The sequence below is a fragment of the Eumetopias jubatus genome, unplaced genomic scaffold (assembly GCF_037043125.1).
Source record: "Eumetopias jubatus isolate StellerSeaLion01/CBP00866 unplaced genomic scaffold, mEumJub1_p1.0 scaffold_1, whole genome shotgun sequence".
Classification (NCBI taxonomy): domain Eukaryota; kingdom Metazoa; phylum Chordata; class Mammalia; order Carnivora; family Otariidae; genus Eumetopias; species Eumetopias jubatus.
Window position 1 is genome coordinate 128,489,466 of NW_028274807.1, and position 27,131 is coordinate 128,516,596.

The 27,131-nt window shown below is 41.1% G+C and overlaps 1 protein-coding gene across 1 annotated transcript in view; it reads right to left on the reverse strand.

Annotated features, from left to right (window-relative positions):
* Nucleotides 1-27,131, reverse strand: part of NEK11 (NIMA related kinase 11) — a 243,807-nt gene that overhangs the window by 57,467 nt on the left and 159,209 nt on the right. Inside the window, 1 exon segment of the mRNA XM_028099169.2 lies at nt 6,990-7,050. Coding sequence (XP_027954970.2) covers nt 6,990-7,050 — 61 coding nt within the window.

A 27,131-nucleotide genomic window follows, 5' to 3' on the forward strand; every position in this document is an offset into this window, starting at 1 on the left:
ATTAGACATTAACACATCCCATAAAGGCTATATAATTAGAACACTCTGGTACTGACAGAAGATTAAGAATCGAGATCAGGATGGCTCAGTCGGTTAAGCGTCTGCCTTCGGCTCGGGTCATGATCTCGGGGTCCTGGGATAGAGCCCCACGTCGGGGCTCAGTGGGGAGTCTGCTTCTCCCTCTCCTCCCTCTGCCCCTCCCCCTCCTCATGCTCTCTGTCTCTCAAATAAATAAAAAAAAAAAATCTTAAAAAAAAAAAGAATCGAGATCAGTAGACCAAAATAGAATCAGAAACAGACAATATCCAGGAGTTGTGATATGACAAAAGGCGAATTTAAATTAAATGGAAGAGAATAATTCACCTGGCATAAAAACTATGAAAATAAGACAATAAGAATCCTAGAAGAAAATTCAGGAGTCCATATATAAGAGTCTCTTTAAAAGAAATAGACAAACAGGAAAGCTAGAGTCTATAAAAACAAGATAGAAAAGGGAGCAGTAATATCTTTATAATTATATAGCTCAATACATTGAAACTTAAATCAAGTGCAAGTAGTAGTGAATATTTCCCTCTACACAAAAGGGTACTAGATATTAAAAATTCTGGTAAATACCTTTTACAAAGAAAAGGAGACCTTATTTGTTTTAGAAAAATAATAAAAATTAGCTACATAGATAGTTCATGTCATATTAACAAGTGAGATGACTCAGGCAAATAACACCGAATGGAACCACTCACCGTTCCTGAGCAAAGCCTGTCCGTGGCTGCCTGTTCCTGTCTCTGGGTTCCTCCTTTCCCTTCTACCTGTGGGGCCTTCAGCTCCTCATGGCCAAATCTATCTTATGGCAGGAATGATCTCGTATCTTCTCCTTGAAGCTTCCTTGATGACTTCCATCCCCCTCAACTAAAAGAGATCTCCCCATTTTCTGGATCCTTACTCTTTTGTTGTATAGTTATTCAGGCCTTTGTCTTAGTTCTCCTCTGAAACCGTTAAGTCTTTGATGGCAAGATGCAGGCCTAAGATATCATTATGGCCTAACACCATTCCTCTACAAAGTACTCTGTTGGTGGAGGCCACTGAGAGGACCTGACTGCCGGTTGATCAGTGAGCCGCTCCCCAGCAATCAGAGGCCCCTCATCCCTTCCCTTCCCGTCATTGGAATGTACATTCCACTTGCCTTTCCTGCTGCCAGAGGCTGCTCCAAGGACACGGCCTTAAGGTAATGATGTGGTATTGAGACCTTTTGGATGGTTGGTATATGTGACTAAACCCAGTTAAACCCTCTACATCGGCAGGTGGCTGCAGAGATCTAATTGTCTTGCAGCCACCCAAGACAAGCCTCATTTGTAAGTTCCCCTTGCTTATTAAACTGCCACTTACCAATTTGGAGCGGCCTGCCTCTTTCTTCGGCCTCTCCTTGCCTGCCTAGGTATAGGGGCTGGTTTCAGATTATATCAAGGAAGCTCCCAAGGAACTGACAAACCAACATATATTAAGTTGGTGATATCCTAATGTATGAGTGATTAAAGAATTCATGATTGCTGAATTTCTCTCTTAGTTAGGCAAACTCAATCACTGGCACTTTTTTCTAGATAGTAGTAATATACAGAATGTTCTTTGCTAAGAGTATGCTACTAAGAATGAGTAATACTACAGTTTTAGGGATTTATTTATATTACAAAGCCCTTTCCCTACCCCTGTCCCATCACCACACATCTGCTAAATGACCATGTCTGGCATGGTAGCAGACACGTAGTAGGTTCTCTATAAATTGCCACTAATTCTGAATCTGTTGCATCCTTTCAAGTTTTAAAGAACTTACAGAAACTACTAAATTTCCTTAATACATAAACAGAAAGTATAATGGCAAACAGGTATTGTGCATTGTGCATCTGCATCAAAATGATCCAAGTGGTTTATGCTCCAAAATATTCCTCCTCTCCTCAAATGTAGTGGTTTCAGTATGTCAGGAAGGAAAGATAAAACACTATGATGACATCATTCTAATTAGTATGAGAAATTCATTTCTTTCAAGGTGAAAAGCACAATAGTGCAAGGTTAAACAGCTGTCGGTCAACCTTACAGTTAACAGCTTAGAGTTTGAAGAGCTTAAGCAAAGGAAGATTCTAAAGGAATCAGAAGCCCTGATGTCGTCTCTGGTCTATATCAGTCACATTGTTTAGGAGAGATTAAATAGTTATTACCAAGGCTCAGTGGAAGAATTGAGGGGTAACAATTTTCAAAAAGCCAAACTGATCAGACAACACAACACACTAAGGGGATCTTAACGGGCAAAGAGGTTCTGAAGCATCTGTTATATTCTAATTGCTTCTGTGAGAACATCTAGTTTGGATCTACAAAATAAGCCTTCTTATAAGTATAGTTTACCAAGGACTCATATCATTCTGCTGATGACTTCTCTCTCTAGAAGTACAGCCAATTTCATAAACATTTAAAAATGTTAAATTTCATATGTTGCCTTGATTCATAATCTGGTTACTAAGAAATATGGAGACAGAATTTTCTTTTCTAAGTTCGAAGAAAAGGAAGTGAGAGGTCATCTTCTGTCCTTACTGAATAGTGATAGGCCTGAAGTTATTACAGTAATACCACCTACTGTCTGTGTAATGAGAGCCCATAACCAGTTCCCCATCTCAAGTCACTCCTTTCAAAGCTACCTCCTTATTGTTTGTTAAAGGTAATCTTTTCTGACCACGCTTAAAAACCAGTGGTATCCTAATCCACAGAATAAAATTCAAGCTCCTTAACCTGGCATACAAGATTATTCATGGGTTTAGCCCTACATAGCCAGGTTTGCTGATCCCTTTCTCACACCTTATTCCAGTAAATACCAAACTTCTTGATAGTTCCATGAATATACCCAGTTGTTTCCTACCTCTGAGCTTTCACGCTTTTTGATCCTTTCTAGAGAATACTACCCCCCTCCAACCCCTAGTCAACTCTATTCATCTTTCTACTCATTCATCAAATGATTATTGAAAAAATACTGTATGCCAGGCTATATGTTAGACTCTGAGAATACTACAGTGAATAAGATCTTGTACTGCCCTGGGGTGCCTAGGTGGCTCAGTCAGTTAAGCTTCTGACTCTTGATTTCGGCTCAGGTCATGATCTCAGGGTCCCAGGATCAAGCCCCAAGCTGGGCTCCAAGCCCAGCGAGGAGTCTGCTTGAGATTCTCTCTCTCCCTCTGCCCCTCCTCCCATTCTCTCTCTCTCTCTCTCGCTCACTCTAAAACAAATAAGTAAATCTTAAGAAAAAAAAAAGATCTTGTACGGCCCTCACTGACACAAGAAATTACAAACCTCACCCTCTGTGAAGTCCTCCCCAGGCTGCATCCCCATAGTGGACCCTTGTCTTCCACTTTCCTTGTTCACAGTATGTGTAGTCCTCATCACAGTGCCCTGTAATTATTAGCCTCCCTGACTACACTGGGAGCTCATTAAGACAGGGATGTCATTTTTTGTAATATCTGGCTAATTGTACATGCGTTATAAACATTTTGTAGGGAAGAAAGGAACGGGGAAAGGGGAGAAAGGCAGGATACACATTTAAACCTTGGAAATTTCATGTTTTAATGTATCTGCCCTTGGTGAAATGGCCTACATTCTTGGCTGTCTCCCCCAAGCCCTGATTTCTGGCCTTTTCTGCTCTCTTTTTAATTTCTTCTCTCCCTCCCTCTCTTAATTCCACCTGGGATCACTCAACATCCTGTTCATGACTGGCTTTGTGTCTTATATGCCATGGGAAATTTCAGGGGGGATTTAAGGCTTCAGAAATGAGGTGCCTCCATTTGGGACAACAAACTCTGTGTATGAAAGAAGCACCTAGTGGTGCTCTCTGGTATCATTACAAAGCTGTGCCCTGGTTGGTCCGGGACCCTACCTGGTGGCTGAGACCAAGTTCCAAATAGGTCTCAACATCTGAAACCTCATACAGTGTCTTGAGCCCACCAGACCTCCCTAAATGTCTGATGCAGATGCTGAGGATGAGGCAAAAATACAATATTGCTTCCAGGGAAGCTCAGTAACTCCTGTATGAAGTGCCAAATAGCCCAGCACACAGACAGCATCACATAAAGGGGAAAAAATGTAGAAAGGAGCTATTTTCAGTTTAGCTTAGAGGTAAATTATAATTTTAATAAATAAAATTTTTATTTTGTACTTTAGCAATATTTTGTTTGGACTATAAATTGGTGTGGGGTGCACAGTAAGAATTTCAGGGCTTAAGGACTTTAAAGCTATGGTTCTCAAAATGTGGTCTGGACCTGAAACATCAGCACTGCTTGGGAACTTGTTAGACATACAAATTGTTGGCCACGCACCAGACCTGCATTTTCATAAGCAGTGATTCTAAGTGATTCTGATGCATGTTCAAGTGGGAGAACCACTGATCTAAAGGCTTTAAAATGACCTTGATATATAGAGGAAACTAATATACTCAACTTGGAATTCAAAAGGGTCCCTTTGAATTCAGGATCTCTTGAAGCTACACAAATGCTAACTCATTCATTCTCTCTACTCCCTATTGATACAGGCAGGGAAAATATCACTACCTCTGTTTTAAGTAGAAATAAAACTAAATCTGGGGTTGGGTGGGGGTCAAACCACTGCACACAATGTTTTCAAGGTTGCAAAGTTAAAATTTGAGCGGTCTGAATAATCAGAAAGGACATTTGCACCTGTTGTTTTTCCTCTCTTGTTGAGGGTTCAGAGAAGCTCTTGAAAATATTTGTGGGAGATACTTAACAGCTTAACCTGCTCCATAAGCAACTGGACATTTCCAAAATGCATAGGCTGATACGGAATATAAGTAAAGCCTCACTCAATCCACAGAGGTTTCATTTCTAAGTGACAAGGCTTATACTCTGACATATTTTAGTTTACATTGTCCCTCAGATCCTGTTAACGTTCTGACATATATTAATGCCACAGTGATTCCGGTATCTGTGAATCTCCCCCCAAAATGTAGTTAGAGCAAAACAGGTACTAGCCCCCGAGCGGTCTCATCCCTATAACACTGCACAAGGAGATTTCTTCATGGCTTCTGTATAATGCTGGAAGCCTGGAGTTGTGAAAGTAATATTCTCATCTGGGATGAGGGTCCCACTGTGAGTACCTCCCCGGACAGGTATTTCAAAAGCACGAGCCCCGCCATCTCAGAGTCCTCTAACCTGCCCCTTAGCTGCTCTCCTTACCTGAACACATCTTAGGCATGTAGCTTTCACCTTGTCCGTCTTCTAAACTGCTCACCACGCATCCATCTGCGTCCTAGCTTCTCAAATGAGCTAACAGCTCTCACCTGCAGCCATCTCTCCTGTTCCCTTTGTCCTGTAAGTTTATATAGCTTTGTCCCCTTTCTGTCACTTGAGGGGAGCTCCAGAGATAAATGCATTTTTTTTATTCCATGTTTCTATTGCTCATTTTTATAAAAGCATACAGTCTAAAAGGGAATTTAGATATCATCTCTCCAATCCAGTGTTAGTTTCTTTTTTTTTGCAGTGGAATCTATCTTTTTCAAGACACAACCCAATTATAAGTCTAATTTATAAAACAGATAAAAGAGTGAAACTATTTTGGTTGAAGCTGGTAAAGGAGCAGGGTGTGCATCTCATTTCTCTTAAAAATATTTAAAAATATCTGTTAAGGGCCTCCTCTGCACCAGACACTGTGTCAGACTCTGGAGAAACACAGATGAGCTGTGTAGACATGGTTTCTGTTCTCTAGCTGCTCAGAGCCTTGTCTGCTCCTGGAGGTCCCCAAGGAACCCAGTCTGAACCTTACTGATCTAATCTAAGGTCTGCAGAAGAAAAGTGACTTGGACAAAGGAAGGCCTTCCTGGTCTTCAAATCCATACTTGGGAGTTAAATGTACCCAGTAAGTGTTACTGATGTGCAGTGGAACAGATTGTAGGGCGATGATCAGGAGAAAAAACCCAGGAGCTATGTTTATGACCGAGGCTCTGTACACAAAGACGTGGAATAAGCTATGAAAAGGATATGAACTGTGCAAAAAGCTCCTAATAAAATAGTGGTGAATGTTTGCACACCTGAGCACTTGATCTTTATTCCTGCCATTCCCTGTGAGGAGATTGCTTTTGGTCATGCAGTTAAAAACTTTAAAAACCTGAAGTCGAATCTCAAAGAAAAAATCTCAGCCTGTTTCACCCAGGACCTGTAAGTATATCCTCTGTCCTTTGACCCATGTCAGGTGTGACAATTTATTTCCACCGCTAGAATTTTCCACAGTTGGGCTTTTTCAGATTGAAGAAAAAGAAGGAGAAACTAAGAAATAGTAAAAGCACAGCCATCCCATTTATTGAGACGGACAATGCTAAAGGAATTTCAGCTTTGTTTTTCAGACCAAATCGCTTCCAGTAACTGGCTGACCTTCAGAGTGACGGTCCTTGCAGCTTGACTGAATGCAATCTGTTTCTACAGGAAGAGTGAGATAGGAGATTCCTCTTCCGGGGAACGTGGAAAGCCTACTATTATGCACTGCCAGGCCACCATTTGATCACAATGGACCACTGAATTCCAACCATTTCATCCTTGAAGACTGCCAGTCACTTACAGTAATAAACTTTGAGTTGCCTGGCCCTGGGCCAGACTTCCAACTTCTGTTGGCCTCAGTTTCCTCCTGTATAAAATGAAGAGGTTAGACTGAAATATCTGTAAGATTCCTTCCAAGTGGGGTGCCTGGGTGGCTCAGTCGGTTAAGCGTCTGCCTTCAGCTCAGGTCATGATCCCAGGGTGCTGGAATCGAGTCCCGCATTGGGCTCCCTGCTCTGCGCGGGTGCACTTCTCCTTCTCCCTCTGCTGCTCCCCCTGCTTATGCTCCCTCTGTCAGATAAATAAATAAAATCTTAAAAAAAAAAAAAAAAAAGATTCCTTCCAAGCTTTCTACTCCTCAGATATTCCATTAGAATCAGCAGGTAGCACTACATTTTGGAATCTGAAGCAACTTACCTAGAGAGGTGCAACCCAGGACATTTTCCAAACACCCGACCAGTGCTTCAATATCACTGTCCTGTCAAAACAAGAGGGATTTACTTCCATGTATGACAGAAGAATATTTATTGACATAAAAAGTGTTCTTGCCACATTCAGGCAAAACAAAACAAAAAAATCTGGTGGCAAAATTATTTGACAGTACGATCCCATTAAAAATTTTTTTGCAGTTGAAGTATAATTAACATACAGTGTTATATTTGTCTCAGGTGTACTATATAATGATTCAACATTTCCATACATGACTCAGTGCTCATCAAGATAAGTGTAATCTTAATCCCCATCACCTATTTCATCCACCCCCCCCACCCACCTTCCCTCTGACAACCACCAGTGTGTTTTCTGTATTTAAGAGTTTTTTGTCTCTTTTGTTTGCTTGTTTGTTTTGTTTCTTAAATTCCACATGAGTGAAATCATGTGGTATTTGTCTTTTTCTGACTTTATCTTTTTCTCAGTTAGCATAATATCCTCTAGGGCCATCCACGTTGTTGCAAATGGCAAGATTTCCTTCTTTTTGATGGCTGAGTAATATTCTATTATATATATAAGTATTCTATTTTATATATATATACACACACCACATCTTCTTTAACCATCTATCTATTGATGGACATTTGGGCTGCTTCCATATTTTGGCTGTTGTAAGCAATGCTGCAATAAACATAAGGGTGCATCTATCTTTTCAATGTTTTTGTTTTCTTTGGGTAAATACCCAGTAGTGGAATTACTGAATTTTATGGTAATTCTATTTTTAATTTTTTGAGGAACCTCCATACTGTTTTCAAGTGGTTGCACCAATTTGCATTCCCATCAGCAGTGCATGAGGATTCCTTTTTCTCCACATCCTCACCAATATTTGTTATTTCTTGTGTTTTTTATTTGAGCTGTTCTGACAGGTATAAAGTAATATCTCATTGTGGTTTTGATTTGCATTTCTCTGGCGGTGAGTGATGGTGAGCATCTTTTCACATTGGCCATTGTATGTCTCTTTTGGAAAACTGTCTCTCCAATCCTCTGCCCATTTTTTAATTGGATTGTTTGGTTTTTTTGGTATTGAGTTGTATAATTTCTTTATATATTTTGGATAGTAACCCCTTCTCAGATATATCTGCAAAGATCTTCTCCTGTTCAGTAGACTGCCTTTTTGTTCTGTTGATGGTTTCTTTCACTGTGCAAAAGCTTTTTATCCTGGTGTAGTATGATCCAATTTTTAATGAGAAAAATACCTACACCTATATGTATAGCTAGCTATACCCCACTCTTCCCATCCCTATCAATCTATAGATCTATTCCTCTATCACTCTGATGGGAAGAACATACACTGAAAATGTTAATAGTGGTTTTGACTATAAGGTAAGATTATGGATGATCTTTATCTTCTCCTTTGTGTACTTATGTCTTTTCTAAATTTTCTATAATAAACAAATATTACTTATTTAATTTACAAAATAGTAAATGCTACTTAGAATGAGGAAAAGGGTTTTATTCAATCTATAGTCTATTCAATATATCAAAAATCAAATGAATATTTTTTTCCTAGGGAGTGTCTCTACCAGTTCTTCTTTGGAAATGTATGGTCTTCAAGGGGTCATAAATCTAAGTATTGCACTTTTTATTTACCTTAACCCTCAATAAGAGTCAGACACCCTCATGAGAGCTGGGGGGATCCCAGAATTATATTTGGCAACAAATATTGTCTTTATTACAAAATAAATATCTGTCCTCTATCCAGGAGGCTGGAAATATCCACAGGAGCATCATAATGATCTGAGAAAATGGAACCACTTAATTATTTTCAGGTTTGTGGGTACACTGAGGGAAATCAGTAATTTGTGGCTCACCTGCTCCATTTCAAAACAAGCAACACATTTCATACTGAAGTAATTGTGAATTTTAGAAAAATGCACTGTGGTACAATAACATTACATAAATGTATTGTTTTATAATATAACATCTGGTAGGGTTTGGGCAGCCACTTTTTATGCATGTGGTGAAACCCAGCATCATTTCATGTTCCGATGTATAGAAGAGGCAATGATGAAGAAGGTATGTCTGGTCAATGCTGGCCAATGAGGCCAAAGCACTAACTAAAGACCCTGGTGTCCAGCCCAGGAATAGGGAGGGAGGGAGATTCATAAGAGGAAAAAACAGATCCCTTCCTTCTCTTACACCCTTGTAGTCTCCAGACTTAGCAGGGACAGCCTTAATTCAAAGAGGAACCCAGCAGAGACAACCTCTGTTGGAGGAAAAGCAAAGCACACATTGCCATACACAGCTGACGACACCAATCTGGCAAGCCCCGCTCGTGCCTCCACTAAGTGTGCTGGCCTGGTCCAAGTGGCTTGATTTCTTAGGTCTTAATTTCTGCATCTGTGAAACTAGGGGGTTGTATTGGCTGATGGTTAAGGGGCCTTCCAGCTCTAAAACCCAGTTCATCCAGCAAAGAATTAGATGGACAGTGACTGTGTGGATTGTTTTCCAATATGGCTACAACAATCCTTCCCATCCCTTTGTTCCTATGCCATTCCTCACATCAAAAGTTAGACTCTCTTTCCCCAGCCCTTAAGCTGGCCCTGTGACTTGCTCTGGGCCTCAGAATGTGGCAGAAGGGATGTTCTGTGACTTTTATTACTAGGCCTTAAGAGACCACGTAGCTTCCATTTTTATTATCTTGGAAGCCAACAACCATGTGAAGAAGTCCAGGCTCTCCTACTAGAGAGATACCATGGTGAGACGCCCTACAGCATGAGAGGCCATGTGGAGAGAAACAGAGGCCCCCAACCAACAGCCAACATCAATTGTCAGACATATGCGTGAGGCCATTTTGGACCGCCCCCCAAGCCAAGCTCCCAGCTAAATGCAGCCACATGAGTGACTTTAAACAATATCACATGGAACAGAAGAACTGTCTAGTGGGTCCAGGCAACCTACCTAGAGAATCATGAGAGACAATAAATCACTGTTTTAAGCCATTAAGTTTTGGAGTATTTTGTTACTCAGTAAAAGATAACTGAGACCCTAAATAAACAGAGTTCATTGACCAAGTATTTCACATATTTATGTCTCTAGCACCTAGCATGGCCCTGGGAGCATGACAAATGCTAAATGCTCACCTGTGCAGGTCTCTTCCAGCCTCAGTGATTTGCAAGGAAGTAAAACAGAAGAATGGCATTGACTCTTTAGATCATAGTCTAACCCTAGTTGGACAGCAGGGTTCTCCCCACTCAAAGTACATCCTTACTGGGAAAGTAGAGGAAAAAGCATACTACTTCTTAATTCTGTGGCCTCAGTCAAGTTGGTTAACCTCTCCAAATGTCATTTTCTGTCATTGTAAAATGAGAATAATGTCCTCTATCTCACACTGGGCTCTTATGAAAAACATGAAATAATAAAAAGCCTTTAGTAGAGGGTATGGCTTGTTGGAAATACCCAATGGATGGAAGAAGAGAGTTGGATAGAACAGAATGGGATGGGAAAAGAACAGAGACGTAAAAGATTAAAAAGTCCCAATCACTGTGCCTGCCACAGAACATGGAAATTCGCAATAAGTATTTGAGTTGAGTCAAAGAAACAGAAATGGCAAGAAACAGTCATGCTGTAGGAGACATCTGGATGGCTGGGACATATCAGTTATATCTTCCTAACATAGAGGACAGGGAATCCTTGCGGGGAGGGCAGAAATAATTCTAATATAACTGAATGAATGAATACTAACTTTTACTGAAGTCTTAATATGTGCCATTGTTCCACCAGCTTACATGTATTAATTCATTTAAACTCAACTAAGTGGTGCTATTTTTCTCCCCATTTAACCGTTGAGAAAACTGAGGCACAGATAGGCTCCATAATGTGACTACGTTCATGCAACTAGTAAGAGGTGGAACAGGTGGTGTTCTCCAGAGCTTGAATTCTTCTTAGTCACTACAGTATACAAAAGTAGTAGAAGGCAGGGCTCCAAACCCAAACAAAGCTTCACAATATTACTGGAGGAACCAGGGTGCAAACTCATGAAAAAAACTAAAACATAATTCTTTGCTGAGATATATATATACATATCTATATATATATATATCTATATATATGCAATATAAGGCAGCCTGGGGACAAAATGCAGGTACAGAGGGGCTGGGTGTGGAGGGGTGGGTTCTTCATCAATGGCTTCCAACTCCAGGTTCTAAGAGAACTTGAAGCAAAACATCAGTTCTCTGTCTAAATACGGCCTCAACAAGAAGGTTGTGCATTCCCTTGGTGGAGTAAGCAAACACAGTCATGGGCCATGAGCTCTGCCAATTTCCCTTCTCGCCCTAAAGACTGGAGCCCCAGAGATCATGGACAGTGACTGAGCTCAACTTACATTCCCAACAAAGGATAAGTCACTTTCTGTCTCTTGATGGAGATTAATTAGGGCATTAAGACCCAAACTCCAACTGTACCCACTGAACACTTTTTAAAAATTTGAAATAACATCAGACTTACAAGAAAGTTGCAGAAGCAGTACAAAATTCCCATATACCCTTCACCTTGATGTCAGTGTGCCATGTTTACATGCTCATTCCCCCATCTATTTATACACACCAAGGTTTCTCTACCTTGGTGCCATTGACGTTTTGGGCCAGATAATTCTGAGTATGTTACAGGATGCTTAGCAGCATTCTTGGCTTCAACCCACTAGACGCCAATAAAACACTCCCATCATCCCTCTGTGGATTTCCACATCCAACCCTGGGATGTGGAAATCAAACATGTCATCAGGCATGGCCAAATGTCTCCCGAGGGGTAAAATCTCCCCTGATTATCTACATATAGCTCTATCTCCCCATATGTATTTTTTTCTACTGGTTAAATCTGGAACAACTTGGTGATCAAAATAAATGACATTAATGGATTAACAAGCCACAGAATTAGATAAGATGTCAACGTACTTTTTTAACATTTAAATGAAACTTTCTGTATTTTGAAAAAGAGACAACTCATTACAAAGATCAGGTTCTCCTTTTTTTTTTATATCAAATAATTTAGGAAAGGAGTTAGCTTGTTTTACTGTGTTGCAACTTAATTTAGCAATAAACTCATTCCTTGTGTTGCAAAAATTACCATTTAGTTGAACATAAAACACCCCAGTAGAAATATATCCACCCCCAGGAGAAAGGAGGAAAAATGGAAATGAATACCACGCCTTTTTAAAGATGATTCCTGCTATTCTGCGCCACGTTTGAACTTTGGCAAGAAGTTCAGTCATGGAAAACACCTTGCAGGAGCATATTATGCCTGGTACAATGTGGGGATTATGCTGTTGACTGGAACCTGTGCATTTCCTCACTGTTTCACAATTTAAGTTGATCTCTGCCAGAGCTAAGTGGCCTAAGAGAGCAACCACATCCAGACAGAAGCCAAATTACAGTGCCACCAGCCTGCACTCATTTCAGCCAAGCGCCAGAAAGCCAAATTTCAAATGCTGTGAAGATGACATTATGGTTCTTTTGCTGATGAATTTAGACACTCTTCAAGCCTCCTTCCCCCAGAACCACCAACTCTTCTCTAACAGGAACAGGCCTTTGAGGAATGAGGAACATCAGGTAAGACTCAGTTCTGAAAAACTGTCCCACAGATTCAAGTTCAGTCAAACACCCAGAATTTCTCCAGAAACAGATGCAGCAATTTGGCCAGTGAATTCAAAATTGCTCCTCAGGGGAAAAGGTAGCTGTTCTGAAAAGGTCAGTGGGATCTGTAATGTATGTGAGACCTAGCAACACCTGCTCAACGGCCACAGAGAAAGCTATGATATCTGGGGCACCTTGCCTTTGAAACAATGTTTATATAGAGATATTAAAAATAACACGTCCTCTAATAATTCATATTGTTTTATTCTGGAAAAGAATAGAAAATTATCAAAAGAAAATAAATACCACCAAAGAAACCCATCACTACTGATGCAACACTCACAAAAATACACACCCATATCTAGTCAGTCCTTTCTACATAGATCTATCTTTCAGATATTTGAAATTATACTGTAGATGTATGGTATACTTGGAATACACAGACACCCATGCATTTTTGTTTGGACTTTCATCCCATGCTATTAAGAATTCTTCAGAAACATAATTTGAATAGCAGCATAATCTTGCACTGTATAGCCTATCGCATTTCTTTATCTGAGCCCCCATCATTGGACATCTGGTTGCTTCCACTTTTTTTGTTGTAAGTACTATTGCAGTGACTATCTTCGTACATAAATCTTGGCCCCATGTGTAATATTATTTCTTTAGGTTAGTGGAATTATTGAGCCAGAGATTGTGAACATTTAGAAACTGTCCTCTTTTCTCTGTTCTCACCCTTTACTTCATGTTACCACCCATCCCAAGGAGTGCATTTTCTCCACAAGGAGCTCCTTCCTACTTTGTTTCATTCTCCTCTCACAAAAATTTGCTTTCTCTCAAGAAAAGATACGGTAGATCCACGAAAGTCCAAGACGATTGATAAGGCTCATGTGTTATCTCAGGATATTTGTGTTTCGATAAGGGATACAACCTCATATCAGAGGAATGAATTTCTAATAGCAAAAGTTTAGGCAGCAGAAAGCAAGCATGTCAAAGGAGAAAAGCAGGTGGTATCTTTACAGAGCTGTAAAAATCACACTGCATAGATTCTCATTTAATTATCAGCAAGTTCTGTCTGACTAAATAATCCAGGTTATCTCCTTACCTTAGAGCTAGTTATGGTGAAAGATTTAGTTCACACACACAGAAAGGTGTCACTCCATTACCCAGTTTATTCTGTTCAGGAAACATTTACTGAATACTAGTTATGTGCCAAATGTATACAAAGATGAGGGAGACAGATGCAGCCTTAGCCCACCTTTTGGGGACAGATAATCCATTTCCATAGATGGGAGATAAGAGAGTGCAAGAGCAGAGGCTAGGAGGGATGATCTTGTGTCCCAGGGTATCCCAGACCATCCTCTTTCAGCAGTAAATCCCATTATTTCCCCTGCAATGCACGTTCTCCACCATCAGGTGGCTGGTGGGATCGCAGAAGCCAAACTGGGAAACCAGGACAAAGGCCCTGCTTTTCTATTAAAAGAAAGAGCCACACATTAAACGTAAACAAATAAAAATCCAACAGCTACCGTAGCTCGAGCCACCACCATCTCTTGCCTGGACCACCCGACAACTTCCTTACTTCTCTGCTTCTGCTGTGGCATCACATTAAATCCATTTCCCGCACAAGAGCCACTGCTTCCTTGCTGTGCATGGAATACAATCCTGTATACAGAAGGAAATCCTGTCATGGCTTGCCATGGCCTGTGTGATCCAGCTCCTCTTGATATTTCCAACCTCACCTCTCCTGTTCACTATGCTCCAGCCACACTGCTTGGTTTTCTTCAAACGCATCAGGATCTTTTGCACCTTGGGGCCCTTCTCATTGGCTGAGAATGCTCTGGACTCATATATTTAAGTGACTGTCTTCCTCATCCTTCAGATCTCGACATTCTGTCACCACCGGCTCAGAAGTTCACTGAGCACCTATCTAAATTACATTTCCACCACTGCTTTAGTCAACCCTATTTCAGTGCTGTTTCTTTTGATTCACTTATCCAAAGACAAAATTAATGTTTTGTTCGTTATTGTGAGCTCCATGAGTGCAGGACCATGCCCACTGAGTAATTACTAGCTCAGAGCTGGGCACAAAGGAAGCAATCAATAAACCTTTTTTGAATATGTTGATGAAAGAAAAGCCACACCAAGACAACAAACAGAATACTCCTGTTTCTACCTCACCATGCAGGTTTTATTTAAATTCAGAGTTCTCAATCCTGTGCAAACTTTGAATGCATTTCCCCCATTCAATTCTTTCAGAGGCTTTTATTTGCAGAGCTTCCTTCTGAGCCACCTGACGGTGCATCTTCTACTGCTATCTTTTTTTTTTTTTTTTTGGCTTTCAGATGTTCTATCATAAGGCTATTCTCTGACTCCTTCTGAGCTGACCCCAGAAACAGACAGGACCTCACAGGTTACCCTCAAACCAGAACTTCCTTTGGTGAAATCCCTCTCATGAGTCTTCTGCAAAACTTCCTGTTGCTACCTTCCAAATGTCCCAAAATGATGAATGTGCTTTCAAAACATGAGCCCACTGTGGGCTGAAGCCTTGCTCCAAGTTCTCCTTCTCTGTGACCATGGCAGGGTACACACCACTAGGCACTGTGGGATGCACAACTACTGAGGAATAAAAGCCTCCTGTGGAGCGCGTAAGTGTCAGGTGTAGAATTTCTCATTCCAAATTTATCTTTCTACTCATTAGTCTCTCAGGCTTTCCTTGCTTCGTGGTTGGTCCTTCCTGGGGCTGGTTTACTATCCTTCCCAATTCCACATTCTTGCAGGCCCCACGTTATTTGTCCTACAGATCCTATGACCCATAAGGAATTGGACCTTTACTCTCTGGATCACAGATTTATCTACCTTGGCCTCAACGAAACTATACCTCATCAACACAATTTATAGAAAGCATACATGCTGCTACTAAACAACATGTTGTTTTACTAAACAACATGTACTGACATTTACCAAGTATGTGCCAAAGAACTTTTTTTTTTTAAAGTTTTTATTTATTTATTTGAGAGAGAGAGAATGAGAGATAGAGAGCACGAGAGGGAAGAGGGTCAGAGGGAGAAGCAGACTCCCTGCCGAGCAGGGAGCCCGATGCGGGACTCGATCCTGAGACTCCAGGATCATGACCTGAGCTGAAGGCAGTCGCTTAACCAACTGAGCCCCCCAGGCGCCCGTGCCAAAGAACTTTTTAAAAGGAATCTATGAAAATATGTCTTGGCAACGTGGTCTATGGTATCTTGGAGATTCATAACCTTCATGAACATATTGAAAGCTCTGAAAGGCCTTCTAGTAAAGATCTAAAACCTTGTTTAACATTGTGTTTCCCAAACCTAATTGCCCGTGAAACCCAGTTCATTCTGTAGAAGTCCCAGGAACATTCTTTGGAAATCCTCACGTGGATAAATACATTAACAGAACTTCCTGTTCCATACACTCTAGGATCCCCAGTGTCTTTACTGAATTAGTACTGGAACTTCTGCAAGCTACCTGTCCTTACTCTTTTGTTCAAGTAAAAATTTTCTACTATGAGAACCTCTATTCTATTATACATAAATTCCTCTCATTGGAGGAAAGATTGCTTTAGTACCCTCAGCTCTAAAATGCCTAATTAATTTTTCAATTAAAACATGTCCTTAGTTCTTTCTTTGATATTAAAAAATAATGCTACTTTCCCACCACTGCCCTCAAATCACTTTCCTTAAAACATTTAGCAAGCACTAGCATTTTAACTAGCAGAGATTTACATGTAGTTGTTTACATCCTGCTACTTCACAGTAGAATCAGGATCCTTTAGATTCTGGAGCAACTTCTAAAAAAAAGGATGGAGCATGGTTTTGCTTTTTTCTCTGCAGAGGTTAACTGAAAGGATTTTTATACGTTAGCTTCGCAAACATAGGTCACAGATACCCAAAGGGATTTTAGGATGAAACTGGAAAAGTATTTTTGGAATCAGTAACTCACATTTGGTGAAAGCAGATCTGTATCATAGCCTGTGTTAATTTGAATATTACAATTCAGTGTGCTTCGATGAATTTCTCAATCTCCTTTTTTTAAATGGAAGTGTAGTTGACATACAATATTATATTAGTTTCAGGTGTACAACATAGTGATTCAACATTTATATACATTACAAAGTGATCACCACAGTAAACTAGTTACCACTTCACTCTCCTTCTAATTGCTGACCTGTGGAGAAAAGCTTAAAAGGAGCAATGGAAACAGTTAACAGGAAACTTGCATGGGGTAATTTCTACCTCACACCTGTGAGAGGGAGGCTTTCCAATCTTGTTTCATATTTCTAAGAAGTGGAGCTCTTCGCCTGTTTCTAGTCACAGATCAGCTTTGGAGGTGAGGTGTAGATACGCAGTCCTCTTACCCAGTGATTCTCAAATTTCACTGTGTGCAGGACTCATCCAGGGCTAAGAATGCAGAATCTGATTCAGCAGGTCTGGAATAGGGCTGAGAGTCTGCATTTTAACAAGGTCTCAACAGCAGCTGATGCTGCTGGCCCACGGACCACAATTCCAAGAGCAAACTTTAGCCAATAAGAATGATTGGTGATAATCTACTTTAATGAGACTGCCATGAGGATTGTACTAGAAAGATTCTCATTTATTCAATTAGTGTAAATGTTACTTTAAGCTGGGAAGAATTTCCATAAGCACCTATTTTGTTAACTCAAGACTTTTCAACTTCAGCACTAGTGACATGTTGGGCTGGGTAATTCTTTGGGTGGGGTACTGTCATGTGCGTTATAGGATGTTTAGCAGTATCCCTGGCCCACTATTAGTATTCACCCTCATCCAAGTTGTGACAGTTAAACATGTCATCAGACATTTCCAAATACCGTCTGGAGGGCAAAACCCCCACTGTGCTGACATGGAATCACTTGGCATCATGATATTTGTTGCAAGGTATTATAGATATGAGTTTATAGACTTTTTTTTTTTTAAGATTTTATTTATTTGACAGAAACACACTGAGAGAGGGAACACAAGCAGGGGGAGTGGGAGAGGGAGAAGCAGGCTTCCAGCAGAGCAGGGAGCCTGATGCGGGGCTTGATCCCAGGACCCTGGGATCATGACCTGAGCCAAAGGCAGACGCCTAATGACTGAGCCACCCAGGCGCCCTGAGTTTATAGACTTTTAATTGACTACAATGTGGATATATTTCACAACTCTGAAGTCACCTTCATGAAAAAATCAAGATGATTGCCACTAAGGACTATTTAAGTATTAAGACTAAGACATCTCTCCTTCCCTGCATGGCTTCCAGAACATGATGACTTTTCCTTGCTCAGCTTTACATTTAAAATAATGGGATGTGCATGTCATGTGTGTCTGTGCATGTGTGTGTGGGGGGGGTTAACTATAGAACTTACATTAAAACCATAGATATTAATATATTAGATACTTTATACATAATATATGTTTGAAACAATAGCAAAATCTCCCCTTTACTCTTGTTTTCATTCGAGAAATATGTGAAGAACTTTGGTGTGTATAGTATTAGATATGTTCATGAATTAGAGAGTGACAAAACTCAAAAGAATCACATTTATCATTGAGGTCTTCAGTGTCAGATACTTTACTATTTTGAATCTTGCATACACTGGAAATCGTAAGTTCAATTAAATGTTGGCTTTGAGTTAACACTTCTTTAACATTCTGAAGCCTTTCTCTGGGCCGTAAAAAAAAAAAAAAAAAAAAAAAAACCCAACCACCTATGATAGCCAACCACTTCTGTTGTTTCCCTAGTCAACTTACTATTGGGATAATTAGAGAATTCTGACTCCTGAAAAACATAAAAATCTCCCAACCATAAAGAATTCAGTGGTGTACACATTAATAAAAGAAAGGATAAGAACCATATAATCCTGTTAATAGATGCAGAAAAAGCATTTGACAAAATATAGCATCCATTCTTGATAAAAACCTCAACAAAGTAGGGATAGATGGAACATACCTGAATATCATAAAGGCCATAGACAAAAGACTCACAGCTAATATCATCCTCAGTGGGAAAACTGAGAGCCTTTCCCTTATGGTCAGAAACAAGACAAAGATGTCCACTCTCACCATTACTATTTAACATAGTACTGGAAGTCCTAGCCACAGCAATGAGACAACAAAAAGAAATAAAAGGTATCTAAGTCAGCAAGGAAGAAGTCAAACTGTTACTATTTGCAGACAATGTGATACTCTATGTAGAAAGGCTCCACCAAAAAACTGCTAGAACTCATACATGAATTCAGCAAAGTTGGAGGATATGAAATCAACGTTCAGAAATCTGTTGCATTTCTATACACCAATAACAAAGTAGCAGAAAAAGAAGTCAAATTTATACCGTTTGCAATTGCACCAACCCCAGTAAGATACCTAGGAATAAACCTAACTAAAGAAGTAAAATATCTGTACTCTGAAAACTATAGAACACTTATGAAAGAAATTTAAGAGGACACAAAGAAATGGAAAAGCATTCCATGCTCATGGATTGGAAGAACAGACATTGTTAAAATGTCTGTACTATCCAAAAGTGATCCAAACATTTAGTGCAATCCCTATCAAAATACCACCAGCATTTTTCACAGAGCTAGAACAAACAATCCTAAAATTTTATGGAACCGCAAAAGACCCCAAATAGCCAAAGCAATCCTGAAAAAGAAAAACAAAACTGGAGGCATCATGATTCCAGACTTCAAGCTCTATTACAAAGCTGTAATCATCAAGACAGTATGGTACTGGCACAAAACAGATACATAAATCACTGGAACAGAATAGAGAACCCAGAAATGGACCCACAACAATGTGGTCAACTAATCTTTGACAAAGCAGGAAAGAATATCCAATGGAAAAAGTCTCTTCAACAAATGGTGTTGGGGAAACTGGACAGCAACATGCAGAAGAATGAAACTGGACCATTTTCTTACACCATACACAAAAATAAATTCAAAATGGATGAAAGACCTAAATGTGAGACAGAGTCCTAGAGAACACAGGTAGAAACCTCTTTGACCTCAGCCATGGCAACTTCTTGCTAGACACATAGCCAGAGGCAAGGGAAACAAAAGCAAAAATGAACTATTGGGAGTTCATCAAGATAAAAAGATTCTGCAGTGAAGGAAACAATCAACAAAACTAAAAGACAACTTACAGAACGGGAGAAGATATTTGCAAATGACATACCTGATAAAGGGTTGGTCTCCAAAATCTATAAAGAACTTATCAAACTCAGTACCCAAAAAACAAATAATCCAGTTAAGAAATGGGCAGAAGACACGAATAGGTACTTTTCCAATGAAGGCGTCCGGATGGCTAACAAACACATGAAAAGATGCTCAACATCACTCATCATCAGGGAAATACAAATCAAAACCACAATGAGATACCACTTCACATCTGTCAGAATGGCTAAAACCAACAACACAAGAGACAACAGGTATTGGTGAGGATGTGGACAAAGGGGAACCCACTAGCACTGTTGATGGGAATGCAAACTGGTGCAGCCACTCTGGAGAACAGTATGGAGGTTCCTCAAAAAGTTAAAAATAGATCTACCTTATGATCCAGGAATTGTACTACTAGGTATTTACTCAAGGATACAAAAATACAGATTCGAAGAGGTACATCTACCCCAACGTTTATAGCAGCATTATCAACAACAGCCAACCTATGGAGAGAGCCCAAACGTCCATTGACTGACAAATGGATAAAGGAGATGTGGTATATATATAAAATAGAATACTACTCAGCCATCAAAAAGAATGAAATCTTGCCATTTGCAATGATGTGGATTGAGCTAGAGTATATCATGCTAAGTGAAATAAGTAAGAGAAAGACAAATACCATAAGATCTCACCCGTATGTGGAATTGAAGAAAGAAAACAGATGAACATATGGGAATGGGGAAAAGAAAAAAAGGAGAGAGGGAAACAAACTATAAAGAGACTCTTAAGGATAGAGAACAAACTGAGGGTTGATGGAGGGAGGTAGGTGGGGGATGGGCTAGGCAGGTGATTGGTATTAAAGAACGCACTTGTGATGAGCACTGAGTGTTGTAAGTGATGAATCACTGAATTCTACTCCTGAAACCAATATTGCACTGTATGCTACCTAACTAAACTTTAACTTAAAAAAAGAGAGAGAATTCAGTGGTGTAGAGCAGTTTTCCAATCGAGGAAGACTTTCTATGAGCATTATTTTGTTGGAATCTCATACTCTGATAGACTCAATGGACCAAATGCTCAATAACATCTGACCATGGATACTCAATAACAGACCAGGGTAGTCAAAATGTAGTTACAAGGCTTATACCAAACCAGAACTATGCAGCATCCTACATTTTCATTGTTACTTCTTAGAGGCAAGCCCTAAATACTGTCATTTCTGATATCACAAGCATTGGTTTGTTCCTTGGAATTCAAACTTTTATTTGAAAGTTGACAAGAAGCTGTTTTGAAAATATAATCCAAAAATGACACAACCATATTTCTACATCAATATTCCTGCTAGAAAAAGAAAAAGAATCTTAATTTATCATCTATATCACCTAGGACAGTTTCAGCTACAAGTAACCAAAAACCTCCATAAACCGGCTTAAACAAAGAGCCCCAATATGTTCCTTTCCATGCACTCTCAGACCCCTCTCTTCACACTTTTTGGCCAGAACTGATGGCATATTCATCTTAAACCAATCCCTAGCAAGTGGAGTATGATGGCCAGACTGGCTGAAATGAATAGGATTTAGGATGTATCCAAATCATGAGGGGAGGCTGGCCACTGACCCAAAGCTGAGGCACTGACAGAATGGACCAAGGCAGAGGGGCACAGCCTAGTGGTTAAGAGCATGGGCTCTGGAACAAGCCTGCGTGAGTTTAAATCTGGCCTTGCCATTTGCCAGTCATGTGCCTTGAGCAAATTACTTAACCTATTCACACCTATTTCCCCATCTGTAAAATGGGTTATTAGGAGGAATAAATGTTAGCATCTGTAAAGTACATAGCTCCATGCCTGGCACATATTAGCTGTAATATGTATTTGTTAAACAAAAGGCTCAAAAACATTTATTTGGTACACAACCAATATGTTCAGTTTCTTGGAGTGAACCCAGCTTAACTTTCTCCTCAAATTGTTGGAATGGATAATGCAGTTGAAGAAATCTCTTTCTGAAGCAGTTTGTTTCTCAAGCTGTCGCTGACAGTCACTTATTATTCCCCTGAGGGAACGAAGCAGTGAGAACCCACTCACAGAGAAGCCTAGTCCCACGAGGCTTGTTGTCCAAAGTCTAAGGACATTTGACCTTCATCTGGATGAAGAAGAGACTGCAGAGGAAGGAGCCAAAGAGAGGCAAGGCAGAGACATAAAGACACTGTGTCTTTCACTCCTCCACTCTCCCCCGCTCCCCCCCACCCCGAGAATGTCTTCTCTTTGTAGCTGAATATACCTATGGATAAAGAGATCTAGCAGTGATATCAGTAAAATTGTAACCAGTTCACAATACTGTGCCCTTCTTGGAATAAACTGTGAATGAATGAATGAATGAATGAATGGCAACTGGCTGCCAGAAGACCTTATGTTGGGATGAGGGCTCAGCTTGAGCACCAATGGCCCTTAGCGATTGTACATCTACCTTTAGACATTCTCAAGAACGTCCCAGAGAGTTCTTCTGCTTCCTGCTTCCAGACCTTGAGGTGGTGAAAACTCAACCATCTGTCTACATCTAGCACCCTCAGCACTCTCCTGGCAGGTGGGCTATGCTGACTCTCAAAGGCATACCACAGAAGGCTGGACAGTTAGCAACCCAGACATAAACAGTTGCACAGCTATGAAGTGTTGAAGATTCCTGGGGCCGAAGGACACACAGGATGAGTGGGAATGGGTACCTAAATGGTGTGCTGCCAGGCCCGACACCACGTCTGTCTGTGGAACAATTCCAAGCAAAGATCCATAAATGTATGGACAAAGTGGACATAACCACCCATTAGAGCTCCAGCCACAGAGGGGAGCTCAGCTAAGCTTCATCTCACTCAGACCCTTGGGCACATCCTCCCACTCAAGGGTCCCTATGTCATTGGGTGTGAGGGTGTGAAGGGGCTGATTTCTTTTACCTCTTGGTCACCTGTCTTGTCAGAGTCGTCCCACAGGGTGAGAATAAACCATACAGAACCCTTTTCCCCACTCATGCTCAGTCATTCTGGACTCCCTTTTTTCCCTAAGACACCTCATCTGAGTGTGCCCAGGACCTCCTTGAAGCTGAAAAGTCATGCATGGGCTACAAGGAGCCGAAGAAACAACCTTGATACAGGCTGACTTACAAGTGTCACAATATATGTATGAATATCACAATTCTGGTGTAGTGTCTTTGGTAGTTTTTCTTGTCTTGATGACATTGTTGATGATGTATTATTTTTACTGAGGTAAAATTTGCATGCAGTGAAATGCCCAGATCTTCCGTGTACAATACCCATGTAGCCACCACTCCCAACAAGATAAAGAACACCTCTATCATCCCTAAAATTACCCTCAGACCCCCTTTCAGCCAATCCCCACCTTTCACTGCCACTGTTGTTCTGATTTCTACTGCCGTAGATCCATTTTAAGACTTGATTTCATCTTGCCATTTGCAACGACATGGACGGAACTGGAGGGTATTATGCTGAGCGAAATAAGTCAATCAGAGAAAGACATGTATCATATGACTTCACTGATATGAGGAATTCTTAGTCTCAGGAAACAAACTGAGTGTTGCTGGAGTGGTGGGGGGTGGGAGGGATGGGGTGGCTGGGTGATAGACATTGGGGAGGGTATGTGCTATGGTGAATGCTGTGAATTGTGTAAGACTGTTGAATCACAGACCTGTACCTCTGAAGCAAATAATACATTATATGTTAAAAAAAAAAAAAGAAGAAGAAGAAGATAGCAGGAGGGTAAGAATGAAGAGGGGGAAATCGGAGGGGGGGACGACCCATGAGAGACGATGGACTCTGAGAAACAAACTGAGGGTTCTAGAGGGGAGGGGGGTGGGGGGATGGGTTAGCCTGGTGATGGGTATTAAAGAGGGCACGTTCTGCATGGAGCACTGGGTGTTATATGCAAACAATGAATCATGGAACACTACATCAAAAACTAATGATGTAATGTATGGTGATTAACATAATAATAATAAAAAAGACTTGATTTCAATTGCCCTTCAGTGGATTGCCCTGCACTTAAAATAAAATCCATTCTTCTTACAAAACCATGATGTAGCTACTGCTGGCCTGACCTCTCCAACCACATGGATCTTCTTGCTTACTATGTAATTTCTCAAACTTCCCAAGCCCTCTCATGATCTGTGCCTTCCTATACACCCTTCCCCCTCCTCTCTAAAACACTCCTCTCCCAACTCTGTTTCTTTACATCAAAGGGCTGGCTTTTTCCATCCTTCAGGTCACAGCTGAGAAGCCCTCTTCTAGAAACTTCCTGAATCCCCTCTCAGTGGGTGTCCCCCCCAAAGAAGCCCATTTCCTCCATCACTTCAACTTCTTCCTTTCCTCATTGCTCTAGCTGTTTGTGTCCTGGCTTATTGGCTACCTGTAACACTAGCTTGTCCGGCATTCATTCATCCATTTACTCCACAATATCTGCTCAGTGTTTGCTCTGTGCTAAACACTGTTCAAGGTGCTGGGAATACAGCAGTGATACAAACAGAATCTTTGCCCGACTGGCTTACATTATAGTAGGGGGGAGACAGACCATAAATGAGTAAGCAAATAAACAGTGGTAAGTCAATAATGATAAGGTTTATGGAGGAAAATAAAGCAGGGAAAGGACACAAGGATTTCTCAGACCAGCAAGGGCCATTTTATCTCAGAAGTCTGAGTCCTCCCCAATATGACGGCGTGTAAGCACAGACTTGAAGGTTAGAGAGGGAGCAAAATAATTTATGTATCTGGAGGAGAGGGCATGCCAGGCTTTCAATGGCAGGAACATGCCTGGCATGTTCCAGAAATAGGAAGGAGGCTAATATGACTAGAGTGGGGTGGGTGAGGGTGATTCTCACAGTGACCGAAGGGAGGGGTTCTTCCATGGGTGATGATGGGAAGCTGCAAGGCCATTTTGAACAGATTTGTGCCTTTTCGTTTGAGTGAGGTATTGGGGGAGGGTTACTGGGAGGTCAGTTAGAAGCTACTGCAATCTTACACTGGGGAGGCGATGGTGGCCCTGGCAGTAGGAGTAGAGGTGCTAAGTAGTGATCATCTTCTAAACATCGAGTCAATAGGTTTTGCTTATGGATTGGAAGTGGAACGTGAGTGAAAGGACATGCAAGAGTCAATGTTGACTCAGGAGGAGCTGATTTGGACTGGGGCTGGGGTCTATTTGTTCACTTTTGGACATGCTTAGTTGAGGATGTCTATTAGAAGTCCACATGACATCTACCCCCACTCCCGGGCAGGCTGGGCATGTGAATCTGGAGACAGAACTGAAGAATGGAAGACACACATTTGGGAGTTGACAGTCTATGGATACTCTGTAAATACAGGAGACTGGGTGAGATGTCCATGAAGGTGGCATTGTTTCTGTTTTTCACTACCTTCCACCCAGTGCCTAGAACCCTCAGCTATGTGATGTATAAATGTATGATCCAAGCAACAACCCACCCACGTTCTTTCCCGCAAGTTGCTTTACTGAGCTGCTGTCCACTCTCCTTCGAACTATAGCAACTGTATCCTGCAAAATGTCACTAAGTTACAGAAACCAAACATCAAGGTGACCTTATCCATTTTCTACACACTCAGATGAACCTTTCACATCTCACTTCGGTCTCATTAGAAGGCAAGCCCTTGCTTATTTGCATTCATAATTCATAGGAAGACAGAGGGTGCCGTTCAGTACAAAGCCACAGGACAAAGCGGGTGGCACCTTCATGGAGGCTGCCCTGAAATCAGGAAGCTGACGTCTTCACTCCTATCTCCCCACCAATGGTCGCCTTCTGTCAAGGAAAAAAGTTCTCAGAGTGTGTGTCATGATGGGAACACAGAGCTACATCTGCAAAACTCAAACTGCAAGCAAGCCTCCAGGCTCCTGTAACACCAAACGCCTCTGTCACTGAATTCGGAGTCACCGAACATGACTGTCAACGTGTCCACATTTCACTGCTAATGCCTTGTTTACTCTGCATTATTAAAACCTTCTCCCTGCAGCTGTCTCCTATTAGTCCCCAGGTTTGCAGCACATCAGTATCTGCAGGGTCGCTTCTGGGGTTCAAAGACATTTATAGGTAATCAATACAGAACTCTTAAGACATTTTGGATCACAGTTTGGAAGTGTAAAGGATGGAGAGAGGAGAAAAGAAAGCAAGGCTGCTGGGAGTGGCATCACGATGCCCACCCAGGAACTTGGGCAATGAATTTTTCAGGAGCTGGGGAGGCTGGTACCTTTGCTGTGATCTGTTTCTCGAGTCACAGCAGTGTGCCAGGAGCCTGCCCCCAACCCACCCTCACCCTCCCAAAAGCTCACTTGCTTTTGATGAACTATTTATCTCTTTTCACACCACATGCCCAATAGTCTAGGGAGGAAAGTCCTGCCATTTAAAGAACATTTACCAGTTCATGTTCCAAGAGGTAGCCCTTGGGCGCCTGGGTGGCTCAGTTGGTTAAGAGCCTTTGGCTCAGGTCATGATCCTGGAGTCCCAGGATCGAGTCCCGCATCGGGCTCCCTGCTCAGTGGGGAGTCTGCTTCTCCCTCTGACCCTCCCCCTCTCATGATGCTCTCTCTCTTTCTCTCTCTCAAATAAATACAATCTTAAAAAAAAAACAAAACCCAAAAGGTAGCCCTTGTGATATACTCTTCTTTATTGCACATTACTATTTCTGACTCCAGTTCTAGCTTTATTCCTACATGAATCCCACAGAGTACGTGGAAAACTTGGTCCTGTGTTTTCAACGTGATTTTAAATCATCCGGTCATGTTCTCACACATTTTGGAGCTGTGCCTTGGGTCCCGAGCATCTTCTTTTCCTTTCCTTTACGAAACTTCTACATTCAGTTCTACATTAACCCCAAAAGTCTCCTCGTTGACAAGGAGTATTTGCTGTTTTAAATTCCAGCTCTGTCAATGGACTGGCTGACCTAGGTCAAATTAATTATTCTTTCTTTCTGTGTCTCACTTTCCTCTTTGTAAAGTGGGATGGAAGATGTTAACTCCATAAAGTGCTTGCAAGTATAAAATAGGATGAGGCACGGAAAGGACTTAGCATGGCACCTGACGTCCTGCAAGGCTGGCTCTGTTTTATTAAGAATGATTGTTGTTTTCTCTGGTATGATATGGACCCATGCGGGTCATATAGAAAGGACAGTATCTCCAACAATGTCCCAGATGTGTCACACTCCTTTCTTCCTAGACTAGACACCATGAAATGATATTCACTCTCTCTTTCCAGATGAACAAAATATTCAGAAAATAAAATCAAATTTCTCTGTATAACTGAATCACAGAATAGTGGGATGGGCCAT